At 43.9% G+C, this 15,867-nt stretch overlaps 1 protein-coding gene across 3 annotated transcripts in view; it reads right to left on the bottom strand.

The window, feature by feature from the left end:
- KL (klotho) overlaps positions 1-9,554 on the bottom strand; it is a 79,525-nt gene extending 69,971 nt beyond the window's left edge. For all 3 annotated transcript variants that reach the window (XM_032611033.1, XM_032611032.1, XM_032611035.1), the window contains exon 1: positions 8,742-9,554. In XM_032611033.1, coding sequence (XP_032466924.1) covers positions 8,742-9,554 — 813 coding nt within the window. The remainder of the gene's footprint in view (positions 1-8,741) is intronic.
- Between the last annotated feature and the right edge of the window lie 6,313 nt (positions 9,555-15,867).

The raw sequence follows: 15,867 nt of genomic DNA, 5'->3' as shown, positions 1-15,867 counted from the left end.
CACTGTTAACATTTTTCTTTTTCCCTTTCACATTTGGGGGGGGAGGGGGCGGGGGGAGCCAGTGCACTCTTTCATTCATGCTCTGGATATAAATGGAAAGCAAGATAAACATGATTCCTAGCATCTCAAAGCTGAGGTCTTTGGGGAAAGACAAATAATTTCAATAAAATGTGTGAAGTATTATTAGAAGGGCAGTACAGGATTTTATGGGAGCAGAAAGCAGGGATATCAAATCTAGGCTTGGGCATGTCAGGAAAGAAGCTGGGGGAAAGCACAGTGGCTGAAGAGAGCTCAGCACAGCTAAAGAGCTATAGAGTGCTCTCTACTTATTCACACTTATTCACACAACAGAGATATATAAGAAGCATAATATATCATATGGCATTTTTCTCTTAATAACATACCATGTGCAACTTTTTAATCACCATACATTAACTTTATAATGGCCGAATACTATTTATTCCACTATACCTGTGCACTGCTATTCCTTTAACAGATCACCCTAGTATATTTAGGTTATTTCCAATTTTTAAGAAGCATCCACCCACCATCTGTGGTAATCCTCCTCTCACCTTTACACATTGAGGATGAAATTTAATACGATTAAAAGTTCAAAAATAAGTGACAAAAGGAGATGACGGGAAGTCTGGCTTAACAGCAATTCACATGGGGAAAAATTTAAAAGCCTGAGAGGTTTTCACTGACCACAAACTAATCCGAGTCCGCAGGGAGGTAACAGCCAAAACCGCGAATGCAGTCTTGGACGGCAGGGACAGGATTTGGTGTCCAGAATAAGAAATGTGCCCTGAACATCTGGGGCAGCTGAAATTTGGTCTGCACATCAAATCTTAAAAGAAGCCTTCAAAGAGTCTGGGCTCACTTCTCCTGCTTCGTGTCCTTCCCCTCCTCTCCCACCTGAGCTTCGGCCCCTCCACGCACTGATCCTATGACATGAACTGCGCATTGCTGCACCTGGGCCCGGCTGCACAGCTGGTTCCCAGAACGCGGAGCCCAGAACGCTCTTCCTACTTTGGGTGTCCTCAGTCATCCCCACCGTCTGCAGCCCCTTGGTAAGGGCGATGGACACAGGCAGCTCCCACAGACATCCCTGTTCTTCTCTGTTCCTCAAAGACCCACCCTCTGGGGAGATAGAAAGGTCAACTCTTCCCTCTCCCTCCCCACCTTTTCCTCAAGTGTCAGAAGATAAAGAGCCCTCTCAACAGTCACATTTGCTTTCTCAGAATTCAAACACATTCCTGTCGGCCCCATCACAGTCTCCCAAGAAGGAGCCCTGACTAAATGCCAGCTCCCTCTAATTCTTCTCGGAGGAGCAGCCATGAGTGTGAATAAAGTAGAAAATATTTAGGAAGAACATAGTGGCCTTTTCAGATATTTGAAAAGCTGTCTCGTCAAAAAGCAATTTGTTTTATTCTTTGAGATTTAGGGAGGCAGAGACAACCACGGGTGAGTCCCATACAGAGGCAGGTTTCCAATCAATATAAAAGATAAAATCGAGTGGGCAACTTGAGAGGAGCTGGGTTCCTCTTGCCGCAAATAGTCGAGCAGAAGCTAGAGGACCCCAGGGCCACTGCAAGGAGTTGGTCCTGAGAAGAAATCTGACCTGGGATTTCCCTGGTGCCTTCTAATTCTAACATTCTAATTATCAAATAGTAGTGCACTTATAGACATGCAAATAATATCTTCTCACCATTACATTTAAACTTAATGTATAGTACTGGTTTCAGTTTATTTTGAGTATTTTATCAAACTATAAATGATACTGGTTCATGGATGATGTTCTGACATCCATACTTCAAACAATAATGTTATTAATAAAAAAAATCTATTCGGACTGGGGCCATGCAAGTTCACTAAATATTTATCTTTAAGTCAATATATCAAATTATATCAGTCATAAATTTTAGTATATTTCCTTTAAACATCAAGAAAAGGTACTTGGTAATACGTTTTATGTAAAATAAATTATCTCAAAACTCATTTGAAAATCTTTAGTCAAATGCTGTTGAAATAATTGCTAAGACTCTATCCCACTGAATGAAGAAGTTAAGTGAGGCAACAATTTCTAAAGCATTTGTCTAATTCCTTTCACCTAAACAGCTCAAGAGAATCACTTCTCAAGCACTCTTGCTTTTATTATTATTGACAATAAAAGTTCATACCTCACCTTTGTAGAGCGCTTTACGTTTTTCAGAACATGTCGACATACATGATTTTGTTTTAATTTTCACAATATATTTGAGAGGTGGACGGTGTCGGAGAGATGAATGCTTGTCCTTAATGACGTTCCCACCTGATTCGCTAAGCACATGGCTACACAGCTGCAGTAATTCCCACGCTCCTTACACCACGTGACTAAGTCCTGCCAATGGGAGGTGAGTGGAAGAGATGATGCAGCTTCCAGGTCAGGCACTCACAAGGTCACGTTCTCCCCCTTCCCCTGTTCCCCTCCTCCCCTGTCCACGGGATGAAAATGGGGATATTTTTTGCCTTGTAAATGTGCAAATGTTACATACATACCTATCTGGGCAGAAATTTTTCCCCCTGTTCTTCCTCACTTTTTAAAACTCCTTCCCAGATACTGGGTGAGAAAACAGACTGTAGATGTTCAATTCAGAAGAAAGAAAAAAGGACATATTGAAGTAAAATTATTTTACATCTATATTTATTCATTCATTAAAAATTGTATTGAATATTTCCTCTGCTTCAAGGACTGAGATAAGCACTAAAAATTTAAAAAGAAATATGATACGCAGTCTCTGACCTCAAGGAGTAGCTAATGAGTAAATGATCCTCTCTGCCTGTTATCACAAAATAGAGGAGTGTTTGAGTCAAGTCTTTGAAGGATAAATAAGAATTTATCCCAAGGTGGAAGGGAGAAGAGCTATACTGATCCTTTAGATTATCTTTGTACCCAGAATGTATCAAGATAAGCATAATCTACCTTTTATATGCTCTAACTGTTTAAGTATAGATTACAAGTATCACTTTGCAGTTTCCTGAGAAGATGTGGATCTTGAAGGATTCAGTAACAGTATGTATTCTTACTTACCCACTCTTTATTTCTTGTCCTCCCAATTTTATTTTGTACTTTATTCTCTTCCTACACCTAAAATTTCCTTTATGCCTTAAAAAGATAACATTCGTTGAAAGAAAAGCACTTTTTGTACAAATTAATTTTAAAATTCTGGCTTGGAGCAACCATATTGTTTGAAAAATTAAGATAACTCAGAGGACTTCTGTGTGCCAAATTCATGACTAACTACACATTCAGGTACTACAGTTGTGCATTCATTCATTTTTCACTTAAGAAATGTATATTGGCATTATTTGAATGCTTAGTAGTCTGTATTTTCCCTCTTTTCTTCAACTCGAAATAACTGACATTGTAAAACATTGTTATGATTTTGAAATTATTTTATTAGTTCTTTTCCTATTTGTAAATTTTTTTCTTGGACTTGACTGTGACCTTCAAAAAATACTGTGTTCAATCAGATCTTCAAAGAAGAGTGAGTCAAGCTCTTCAGGAGATATTTTAACCATTTCTGATTAAACACACCATTGAATTCAGTAGTCTATAAAATACATTAACGTTCAACCCAGTTGATTATTCCAGCAATGTACCAAAAACATTTTAATGAGAGAAAATTGGTGAAGTGCTTCACAAAAGTACATAGCATGTATAATTTAAACATGTATCTAGTAGATAAATTGCCTCCACTATTACTTGGGGAATGAAAACTCAAGCCACTTCCAATAAATGCTCCTAAAGCCAGCCAGGAGGATTTCCCCACCTCCCATTCTGAAAACTTTTTTATAATGTTGCATAGTGACTGTAGATAGTTTTCAGTTGTTTGGAAATTTTTACAATGGAGTCATACATTTAATGATGAACCTTGTATTTTTACTGAAAAATGTCAGATTCTGCCCCATTATATTTACTGATCTTACTATCTGATTAGCATTTAGTATCCCCTGTCCCATAAGAACATGGCTAGAAAGACTGACAAAGAGAGCAGATCCTAGGAGCATCAGTTTATGAAGGCAGAGTCAGGCTGTTAAACAGCCAGAAGCCACTTACTGAGCACCTACCAAGGGCAAGATGGCATTTTAGGATAGATGAAGTGAACCTGGTTTCCTCACTTAAGGAATTACCTGGCTAGTGAAAGGAAGCAAATGATTAAATAAAAGGAGAAGTATGGTAGGAGGCATCAGAGTGAAGCATTGTGGGATTCCATAGGAGAAAGAGATGGCATTCGAGTGTGGAGCCAAAGGGAGCATGTGAGCTGGTTCTCGAAGAAGAAGTGGGATTTTAATAAATGAGGGACTTTGTCTTGTTCATACATAATGATATCCTTGAGAATATCCATCATGGCAAACTGCAAGGGGCAAGTGCAGAAGCAAGGACATCAGCTAGGAGGCTATTCCAGTGATGCAGGCAGAATCTGATAGGGGCTTGGACCTGTAGCTATAGATAAAAGGAGAAGTGCTTTGATTCTGTATACATTTTGAAGGTAGGTAGAGCTATAGGATTGGTTGATGGATTGAATATAAGATGTAAGAGAAAGGAAGAAGTTAAGGTTTGGGGCCCAACCAACTGAAAGAGCAAAGCTGCCATAATGGAGATGGCGAAAACAGGAATTTGTTTTTGGATGTTAAATGTGACATGCCTATTTGACATCAAAGTGGAGAAGGCACTCCAAGTGCTCCAAGTCTGGCGCTCAGATCAGAAGTTCTGGCTGGAGACTCAAAATTTGGAGTCGTCAGGACATAGAGTATTCAAAGAGTTCACTTGGAGTGAATCTAAGAAGAGGTCCCAGGAGGGAGCACAAGGCACTCCAGTATTTAGAGGCAGGATGAAGAGGAATAAGCAAAGGGAACTGGGAACGAATCGCCAGTGAGCTGAGAGGAGAAGGGAGAGACAGTTGGGTTCTGGAAGCCAAGCTGAGGAAGTGTAGCAAGAAAGAGAATAGTGGCTGGATAGATGCTGTGGACAGATCAGCTGAGACAGGAGCACTGATGTTCAATACCAGTCAGGTCTGCACTATACGAAATGCCCAAAGTAACATCTCCCAGCCCCACCTCCTTAAGTGAAACAAGTTGTCTTTTCCCACAGGTTCCCTTTACAGACATTTGCAAGACTCCCTGGGAGGCCCATGTTTATCTTCAACTCGGTCAGAAACCCATAGGCAGAACAAAGACTCAGAGGCACCGCTGGAGCTGGACTCCCAACCACAGGCCTTAACACTAGTTTTTCAGGGGCCATCAAGAACCATCTTTCAAGAGCCATGAAGGCAGAGCAGTCCCTCTTCAAGTCAGAGAGGAGGGGTGTCTTTTTCCTGGGTTATACTCTGAGCAAAGCAGTCTGGATTCCTAGGGCTCTGCAGGGAAATCCTCCTTTCAGTTCTGGCTGTCAGTCTGTCTCTGTCTCTGTCTCTCTCTCATACATACACACACACAGAGGCTATTTTTATTAAGGTTTACCTCAGCACCAGAAACCCGCAAAAAACCACGAAGACTCCATTCTGAGCAAAGCCTCCCCACCTCATTATTCATCCTGCAGTTTGTCTGGCCTGCCTCCTGTCCTCCGGCGTAGGGGGGGGAGGGCAGTGTTCAAATTTCCAGTCTCCCCAGGGGGTCTCCTTAGTCCACCTGTAAATTAGTGGAAGCAGAGAATGGGGCAGGGGAGGTGTGTTGGCCAGATTTATCCTTCACAAGCATCATATCCCCAAACGCAAATGAATAAGCTAGGGGCCCAGTGACCCCTGCCAGTAATATCTAAGCCCTAGCTGAAATGTTCTATCACCAAAATGTTCCATTACCAAAATCTGGGGAATATAATTTATCTTTTCAACTAAGATCAAAACTTCCCTCCCCCCCTCCCCCTAACACACACGCCAAGAAAGAGTATTGAAGTCAGAATGAAAATATCTCATATGAAATAATGAAAGATACCATTTTTGATCATGACAACTTATTTCTTCATAAGATACAAGAATGACTAAATTCCAAACCAAAGAAATTCGAAAGCAAAATTAATATTTTACAGCAACTGTAATTATGTTTGTAGCATCAGCAAAACCAACTGTCCCCCTGTTACTAATTTCTTATGAACACAAAGTCCACTGCATTTCTGGGAAAGATGGTTAGTGTTTGGCAAGTTTTTGTGTAAGGATACAAAAATATAACTGGGAAGTTAATCAAAAGGCCAAGAGTGGGCACAAGAATCAAAAGCATGTTGACTATTTAGAATACCAGAGTAATATATGTGGAATTTGAAAAAAATGGTATAGATCTTATTTACAAAGCAGAAATAGAGACACAGACATAGAGAACAAACATATGGATACCAAGGGGGAGGGGGTGGTGGTAGGATGAGTTGGGAGATCGGGATTGACATATATACACTATTGATACTATGTATAAAATAGATAACTAAAGAGAACCTACAGTATAACACAGGGAACTCTACTCAGTGCTCTGCAATGACCTAAATGAGAAGGAAATCCAAAAAAGAGAGGATATATGTAGATGTATAGCTGATTCACTTTGCTGTATAGTAGAAACTAACACAATATTGTAAAGCAACTGTACCCCCAAAAAAAAAAAAACAGTAGCTTAGAATCAAAATAAAATAAAATACCAGAGTACCAGAAAGCTCCTACAGCCCCAGTTCCTTATCTTATGTATGAAATGATCATGTAAGTGGCTGTAACAATTGATAACTTTTGTATTTACACAGTTTATTACATGCATTCTGAAAATAGAACTCATGTGATTTAAATCTAAAGTAGTAATTTTGCAGGAATGGTCTATTAGGTCCTTCAGTTGGTCCACATATCTCTTGTTTCTGGTACGAACTGGTACGAACTGAAATTTGCTTATGTTTTCTTTAAAAGAGGGCCAGTTTTTCTATCACCAACCATGAACAGGTGCTATTTAGGGTCTTCTGATTCCTTACAAGGATTGACAGACTGAAAAAGTTTATTACCACTGCTCTAAAGTATCTTAATGAAAAATATGTTTCAATATGGAATCACAAATTTTTTGTCAAACAAAGCCAACATTCTTTTATGACCTGTGGTACCAAACAGGTTTTGTGGAGCTGACATACAATCTAATTAGCCATTATTACAACATTACCAGCAGCTCCAGCAGTAAGTCAACTCAATAACCCAATACTGTTCTGCCTCAATTATCTATGGCTTCAATTGAAGTGTGTAGAAGTGGTCTTCATCTTGACTTTGTTCAAAATATGTGGTTGAATTCTAAATTTAAAAATAGGTCTTCCATCTTAAAAAAAAAAAGTTCTGAAGAACCTAGGGGCAGGACAGGAATAAAGACACAGACGTAGAAATGGACTTGAGGACATGGGGAGGGGGAAGGGTAAGCTGGGACGAAGTGAGAGAGTGGCATGGACATATACACACTACCAAGTGTATAATAGCTAGCTAGTGGGAAGCAGCTGCATAGCACAGGGAGATCAGCTCGGTGCTTTGCGACCACCTAGAGGGGTGGGATAGGGAGGGTGGGAGGGAGACACAAGAGGGAGGGGATATGGGGATTTATGTATACATAGAGCTGATTCACTTTGTTATACAGCAGAAACTAACACACCACTGTAAAGCAATTCTACTCCAATAAAGATGTTTAAAGAAAAATAGGTCTTCCAGTAGGCCCACAAGTCACCAAAACGTGGTGCCAAAAGTTATACATTTAAACAGTTTTATTAAAATGTTTGCACATATCCATAAAATATTCTCTCATGATACAAAATTCTGTACAAAGTGTACCAATAACTGAGATTATAAATGAACCCTCAAATCGATGAGACCTAACCTTCAATACTAAGTAAAGGAGCAAAAGGAGAAAGAATTATTTGGGGGCAACTTTATCATGGCACATTCATCCTTCCCGCTGTCAAAATGTATTAAGCCTTTTGCACAAGGGTGTTAAAATCAATTATGTCAGGCTAATAATCTCATCCCTGAGGAATCCTTCCTATTGGAGAGAGCATCGTGCGAATACAGTTGTTGTAGGACCCAATCTGTATCACCCTGTAGTGGTTTCTGTCTTTTACGGCTAGCTTTGTTTAAGATTTTATGAGGGATCATTATACCCCTGCTGATTAAGTAAGGCTGGTGGATGTAGTGTTCAATCCTGCCACAGAAAGAACATCCAAAGACAGTTTGAACTCTGCTCTGCAGTAGATGCGATTTTAATACCTTCAAATTTGCTGCAGCGTGAACTTGTGCTACAAGCAAGACAGATCTTATTGGATTAACACTGAACTCATGACATCTCCACAAATTCTAGTAGAGAGTAACGCTATCTGCGTGGCTTCCGAACAAACTTGTTTCTTTTCTCATTGCTCCCCGTGGCTGCTCGTACTCCTCCCTATCTTACCTCTAGGAATTCCTCTACCCTCAGAGAAAGGAGCTCCCTTTTCTCACAGGAGAAACTGATTCCAATTTCTTTTTGACGATGGGCCCAAAAGGGCAATCACAGGCACTCCCACGGCGGGGGCTTCCCTCCCATTCCCAACTCCACGCTTTCCAGGGAAGTCCAAGATGCTCAGCGCCCCCCGGCCCCCGCCTCCTCTCCGGGTGTGAATTCCAGGTAACCTCACAGATGTGCTCAAATGGAGCCTCATCTAACCGGAGGTTCACGTCTCCAGTGGCCCTCTCCCCGGCATGGCCCTCCGCCTGGCCCCTCGAACTCACCAGAAGAAGATTGTGCGCTACCAGGTACCCGAGCCGCGGGCTGCCCTGGACGCCGGGGGCCAGGCGCCCGGTGGCGTAGCCGTGCCAGGCCACAACGTAGGGGTTGTCGATGGTGATCCAGTACTTGACCTGGCCGCCGAAGTGGCGGAAGCAGAGCTCGGCGTAATCCCTGAAGTGGTCCGCTAGGGCGCGGTTGGCCCAGCCGCCATAGGCGTCCTGCAGGCGCTGGGGCAGGTCCCAGTGGTACAGGGTGACCACGGGCTGCACGCCCAGCTCCCGCAGCCGCTCCAGCAGACGCCGGTAATAGCGCAGCCCCTCCCGGTTGGGGGCGCCGGCGCTACCATTGGGAAACACCCGCGCCCACGAGATGGAGAATCGGTAGTGGGTGACCCCGAGCTCGCGCAGCCCCTCCGTGTCGCGGAAGACATTGTTGTAGCCGTCGCTGGCCACGTCCCCGGTGGCCGGCGGGGACAGCGACGGGGCGCCCGACGGCAGGCCGGCTACCGGGGCGTCGCCTGGAGGCGCCGGACGGCGGTGGGTGAACGTGTCCCAGATGGACGCACCCTTGCCGTGCTGCCGCCAGCCGCCCTCCGTCTGGTAGGCGGCGCTGCCCACGGCCCAGTGGAAGCCGTCGGGGAAGGTATCGTGGAAGAGCCCCGCGGCACCCGGGGCCGGAGGACGCGCGAAGCGGGCCCAGGTCTGCGCGCCGTCGCCGGGCTCGGCGCGCAGGCGGCGGCTGCCCAGGGCCAGCAGCAGCAGCAGCAGCGGTGGCGTCCGCAGACGCGGGCGGCGCGGTGGGACGTGGGCGGGCATGCTGCGCGGGAGCCGGACGCCGGGGCGCCGCGCAGCGCCCCTTTATGCCAGCGCCGCGCCGCGCCGCCCGGCCCCCGCCGGCGCGCCCACCCCCGCTTCCCCGGCGGGCCCCGCCGGCAATAATTACACGTGGCCCCGCGCCTCTCCCCGCCCCGAATTGGGGGGGGGGGCGGGGGCGCAAAGGGCGAGCGGGAGTCGGCGCGAGGGGCGCGACCGCGGGCAAGGTGCAACGGGCGCCGCTCCCGGACGTCGGAGAAAATGCACCTGTTCTCTGCTCCCAGAGGCAGCTGGGTATGTTTCTGCGACATGAGTGCCCTGCGCGCCGCCTTTTATTCGGCATCCACGCGCGCTGCTGGAAGAAGCCGCAGAGCCGGGGAGCGTGGAGGAAGGAAGGCGTCCACCCAACTTTCCTGAGTTCGGCGCGGGAACTTGGCATGCCCTCGCGGGGTCCGCCCGCCGGGAAGCACCTGCTTTCTCTTCTCTCCCACTATGAGGCCGAGAAGAGTGACTGACATTACTAGAGGCGATTAGGCATTGGCTGAAATTGTACTGGGGGGCAGGGTGGGGAGAGCTAGGTCGGAACTTGCGGCGGACTTCCCCTTGAAGTGTGTAAGGAAGATGCTCCCATGAAGAGCCCCCGGACACGCGCAACCTGAATGGCAGGTCCCGCAGGCCCCAGTCCAGGACGCCTTCGAGGAAGCCAAAGGAGATGTATGGGATGAGTTGGAACTTTGCTTTCCTCTCCCTCTTACTGTTATCTTTTAACCATTTCAAAACCAGTACTTGTTCTTTAATTCAATAGTGCAGAATTACTTGATGAATGTCAAATGACAGTTGTGATTGTTCTTCCAAAAGAGACAGAGAAACGCCAAGGTTTGTACTTTGCCTAGCTGTCATTAACCTCTATTATCCTTTGCATCTGTTTTTGAATAATCACATGTTTTAGCTTTCAGCTCTGGCTTGGCAAGTAATTTATCTGTGAAAACCTTGCACGCAGCTGGGCTGGAGTGGGAGGACTCTGGGTCCCTGATCAGTGAACGGAAAAGGAAGGAGGGGTTTGGCCCAAGCACCGTCTACGACAAAATAGTCATGACGTCTTTCCGGTTACCAAAGAGCCCTTTTGATAGAAATTGTGGAGACACTGTGTCCGTTTAAGTGTGTGTATATCTGATCTGTGACTAACTGGGGAGTGGATGGTCTGGGCTCCACCTTTGTGATCTTGGGCGGGAAAGTCTCTCCAAGTCTTAGGATCCTTATCCATTCTATTATATAAAATGGAGATGGCTGTGTCCGCCCTGCCGCCTTAGAGGCTTGTTACACTCAAATGAAAAAATGTGCACACAGAGGACTCAAACATGGAAAGCCCAGACAAATATAAGATCCTGCTAATATCTTTGCCTTTCTCTCCAGTACAATGTGCCTCAATCCTGGCACACCTGCTCCTGTGATCAATGACTAAGATCCTCATAGAGGTACATCCATTCTCATCTAGTGATCATCCCTGCACTGCTGTTTCATACAGACTTAAAGTTTTAAATTTTGCAGATGAAGTTACTTTTATTAATTTCCTTAAAATGTAAGCACAACAAATTTATTCCAGTGTTTTATTAAATAGTCCCAACTCCAGCTAGCATATATTATGTGGTTAGTAAGATTAAGCCATCAGGCTGGAAAAAGACATTGCTATTCTGTTACATGTGGCATCTACATTTTTCAATAAATGTGAAATAACAAACAATGACACTCCAGGTATTAAAAAAATTATACCACGCAACCACACAGTCACACTCTCTTCCAGCTAAATTAAAAAGCTTCTATGTCTGCATGCAGGATCACATTTCCCTTCCAGAGCTTAAGATTAGAGTGTCTGCTTCTTGTAGCTTGTTAAGTTTCAATTAGAAATGCTTCATGGGTCTCATGGAAAATGGCTTATGCTAAGTGTTCACTTATTGATGTATGGTCTATTTGCTCGGGGCAGATTGTATTTATTGCTACTTTTACTTAACCAACAGTTTTTAAAAAAGAGAGAGAGAGAGGGACTTTTAGAGCAGCGATTAAAAAGGACCAAGGTGACTCAATACTTCATATTTGAAGTTCTTCTCTCTCTGAAGGGGACATAAAGCACATGTATCTCCAGTTGGACATCATAGCTTTCAGCATTTGCAGGGATGTCCCCAGGTGATAATGTAACCCAATGATAAAAATTACATGGTAATTAAACTTTATTTCCAGAACTTGCTGTTTATCTATCAAGGTTCGGTTCATGGTTATTAAATTCTGGATTCCTGAAGTGTGAATAATTGCTACTGCTGCTTTGCATTTGTTCAGTTTTATTTTGGTTCTTTCACAGGCCCCTTCCAACATCTAAAATGTGAATTTCATTCAATGCTTTGTTCTCCCACATATAAGAGATTAATTACTTGCTGTGCTTTGAATATAAAGGTGAAGTTATTGACGCATCAAAGGAAAGGAGATTTCTTTTGACAGAGGACAGATTAGTGGAGATCTTACTGACTTTTGTCGTGGTGATGATTTTCAACAACCTAAAGGTAGTCATCAAGGTGACCATCACCCTTCATCCAGTCCCTTCTCCCAGATGCTCCTGGGACCAGTGGAGCCCTCCCCTGCGAAGGGAGCAGAAGGGGGTTCACTGATTCACACGGGCCCAAACGGAACATCAATGCCACGTGCTCTCAACTCACCAGTCACAGACACTAGCTTCTCTGAGGAGGTACTGATATCATCGACACAACCTCTCTCAGCAACCACCATGGGCAAAGCAACCACGAGGAGCTCAAGACTTCAAAACATAGGCGACAGCCTCTTTCCTCAAAAACAGTAGTGGATGGGAGAAACAGGATGAATAAAGTTGTTTAATTTATTACATTCAGTGTTAACAAATGACACCTATGACAGGTATTAGAGGAATTCAGAAGAAGGAGAAGTTACCCTATTTTTTTTTTTTTTTTTTTTGCAGCACGTGGGCCTCTCACTATTGTGGCCTCTCCCGTTGCGGAGCACAGGCTCCGGACGCACAGGCCCAGCAGCCATGGCTCACGGGCCCAGCCGCTCCGCAGTATGCAGGATCCTCCTGGACCAGGGCACGAGCCCACGTCCCCTGCATCGGCAGACGGACTCTCAACCACTGCGCCACCAGGGAAGCCCCAAAAGTTACCCTATTTTGAGTTGACTGGAAAAGTCTCACAGAAAAGACATGACAATATCTGGGGTTTAAAGAGTAAAACTTGCAAGGAGCCTGGGAGGCAAGGATGCCTGGGAGGCAAGGATATGGGGAAACAAAATGTGGAAGAAAAAAGTGTTCACAGTGTATTTGTGGTAAAAAAAAAAAAAAAGTCTATTTGTGCAAGGAAATTGTGGACTGAAAAAGTAGGTAGGGATCAGACCATAAAGAGTCTTTAATAGGTTTTGTCATTATATCACATTGGAGCTTCTCCCTTCATTTACTCATTAAAAAAACATTTGTTTTGTGACAAGCACTATTTTAGGCACTGAGAATGCAGCAGTTAAAAAAACAGACCAACAACACTTGCCTTCCTCTCATATCACTCTCCCACTCTACTCTGTTCCAGCCACACTCACCTCCTGGTTGTCCTTGGAACTAGCCAAAATGGCTCCCAATCTCAAGGCCGTTCCTCCTCTCTGGAATGCTCTTTACAGAACCACCTGCTTCTCCTCAGTCAGGTCTTAGACCAAAAGCCACATTCTGAGAGCAGCCTTCTTTGACCTCTCCATCCAAAATAGTTACCCCCAGTCATTCTCAATTACAGGGTCCTGTTTTATTTTTCTCACAGAGCTTATGACTATCTCAGATTATCTTGTTTGTTTACTTATTTCCTTTATCCTCAACTAGAATGTAAGCCTCATGAGAATAGGCACCTGGCTTTTTCTTTGCAGTATCTGGAACACCTAGAATAATGCCTGTACATTATAGTTGCTACACACATATTTGTGGAATGAATGAATGAAACCATTAGTAAGAGACGGCTGAAGCACCTTGTTGAGAATTCTGGAGCCACATCCTGGCTTATGAAAGAGGCTGTGATTGATTAGTAATGTCTGCCCTGAGTACAGGAAAAAGTGGTCATGACAATACCATATTTGACATCCTGCATATATATGTACTTTGGTGGGCAATGGCCCAAGCCCACTCTACTAAAACCTCAGATAGGTCTGATGCTACAACAGGAAATAGCACACAAAACTATGTCATTGTGGAATAGTTTAACTGCCAACATACCCACTTTTCCCTGGTACACCTCTGACAAGCCCCAAAAGATTGAAAAGGCAACGACACCAGGGCTCTGAGCTTCTCTGACCTGGCAAGTTCCTCATTCCACAAAGGTTTTCAGAGCCACTAAATATCAGGTGTACCTTCATGAAGAACTAGGAAGGCAACAAGGCAGCATTCCCACCTGCTCGTCGTATCCTTGTTCTGCTTATTTGCCGGCAAAACAAAAGTAAAATTGATTTACAATCCAAGAGCTGACTTCAAAACTGTAAAGGCCTTTGTGGTCAGCCCAACTCAGGAGCCACAGAAAGTTTTTGAGTAGTGGAGCTACAAGGGCAAAGAGAAAGATGCCTCAACTTATTTTAAAAAAGGGGCAATGTTCATCAGTCAATTGTTTTGTCAGTAAATTGAGGGGGAGATACTAGAACCTAGAAGATCACTTTGAAAGCAACTGTAGTAAAGTGGATAATGAGTTAAGGAAGGCTTCTGCCTAGCATAGTAAAAAAAAATGCAAAGAATAAAAAGCAAAAGATGGGAGGCAATACAAAAGAAGACTGATTGCATATGGGGGTGGTGAGTGAGAGGGAAAAGTAAATGATGGTTTAAATGTTTTGAGCTGAGTTGAAAGTGAAAACACCACCACCATTGTTATTCCTGAGTATATCAGGAGGTGTAATTAATTTTTGATGGAAGATGAATTCAGTGCTATGTTAAATTTGAAGTGTCAGTCAAATTTGTAAGCGAGGTTATTAAGCAAATAATTGGAGTTATAGCTTTGAAGCTCAGAAGGCAGTTACAGACTGGAGATTTGGATCAGAAATTTTGATGCCAGGATAGTGGATAAGATGAGGGCATTCGAAAAGAAACAACTAAAAACCAAGGGGCTGAGCCTCATCTCCATCTGTGGGGAGTGAATAGAGTGGACTAAAAAGAGAAGGAAAAAAAAAAACCCACAGGGAGGGCCAAAAGTCCTAGGGTAATGTGTTTTTCAGGCTAAGGAGATGAGCATTTCAAAAAGGAAAGATGATCAAACTTGGTGAGAAAATACAACTGATCTAGAAATTAGATCATGTGGTGACTTTGGAGACAGATGTTTTAAGTTGTAATGGGGCTGAAGTCAGATTACAATGTAAGGCATTAAATGAGAGTCTGTGCGAGGTGAAAAAATAAAGGCCCAAAGTACATACTCTTCTGACAAGTTGGCCAGAGGAAGGGAATGAGAAAGGATGGTCACTTGAGGGGTTCACAGAGTTCATAGAAAATATTTTCAAGATGAGGAACTCTGCACGTATTTGTACACAGAGGAGGAAAGGTGAGGGAGAAGGAAAATTGGAAATTTCAGGAGAAAGATGAGGTAAGCGTACAGCACCAGCTGTGATCTAAGGCAGCTGATCGTGGGCTTTTAAGGTCCCAAAATATTAAACATGGAGATAGTAAGAAGAGCAGATAAACAAGCGCATGCAACTGGAATGCTGGAATGGTGGAGAAGGAGCAAAGGCAAGGGGTGGTGGGCAAAAAGCCACTAAAAACGGCAACAAAAGCTCTGTGAAGTCTTTTTTTCAACAAATATGTGTTTTTTTAATTTTATTGTATAGTTGATTTACAATGTTGTGTTAATTTCTGCTGTACATCAGTGTGACTCAGTTACACACACACGCACACACACACACACACACATATATATATGTGTGTGTTTTCATATTCTTTTCCATTATGGTTTATCACAGGATAGTTCCCTGTGCTCTACAGTAGGACACTGTTGTAGTCTTCAAGACAACAGCAAATGTGTTCCCAGGAAGCTGGAGCTCTGAGATCTCTGGAGCTAAAGGAGACCGTGGAGACACTAGACTGCATTGTGTGTGCTTCTGACATTCCTGGAGCAGGGAGCCTGAGGGCTCAGATCCGGCATTTCCCACTCCACCCCTTATCCTCCTATGTAATACCACTGCTTCCTTAGCCTGGAACTGACCTGCACACCAACTAAACATGTCCTGACACAAGGCTCACATCTAGCAGCAGGGAGCATGGCCATCAGGGATTTAGGGCATTGAGCTGCTGGAGTCA

This window comes from Phocoena sinus, chromosome 18, assembly GCF_008692025.1.
Source record: "Phocoena sinus isolate mPhoSin1 chromosome 18, mPhoSin1.pri, whole genome shotgun sequence".
In the NCBI taxonomy this organism is placed as follows: domain Eukaryota; kingdom Metazoa; phylum Chordata; class Mammalia; order Artiodactyla; family Phocoenidae; genus Phocoena; species Phocoena sinus.
The sequence above is the reverse complement of the archived record's forward strand: the minus strand, read 5'-3'. Positions and strand labels throughout refer to the sequence as shown.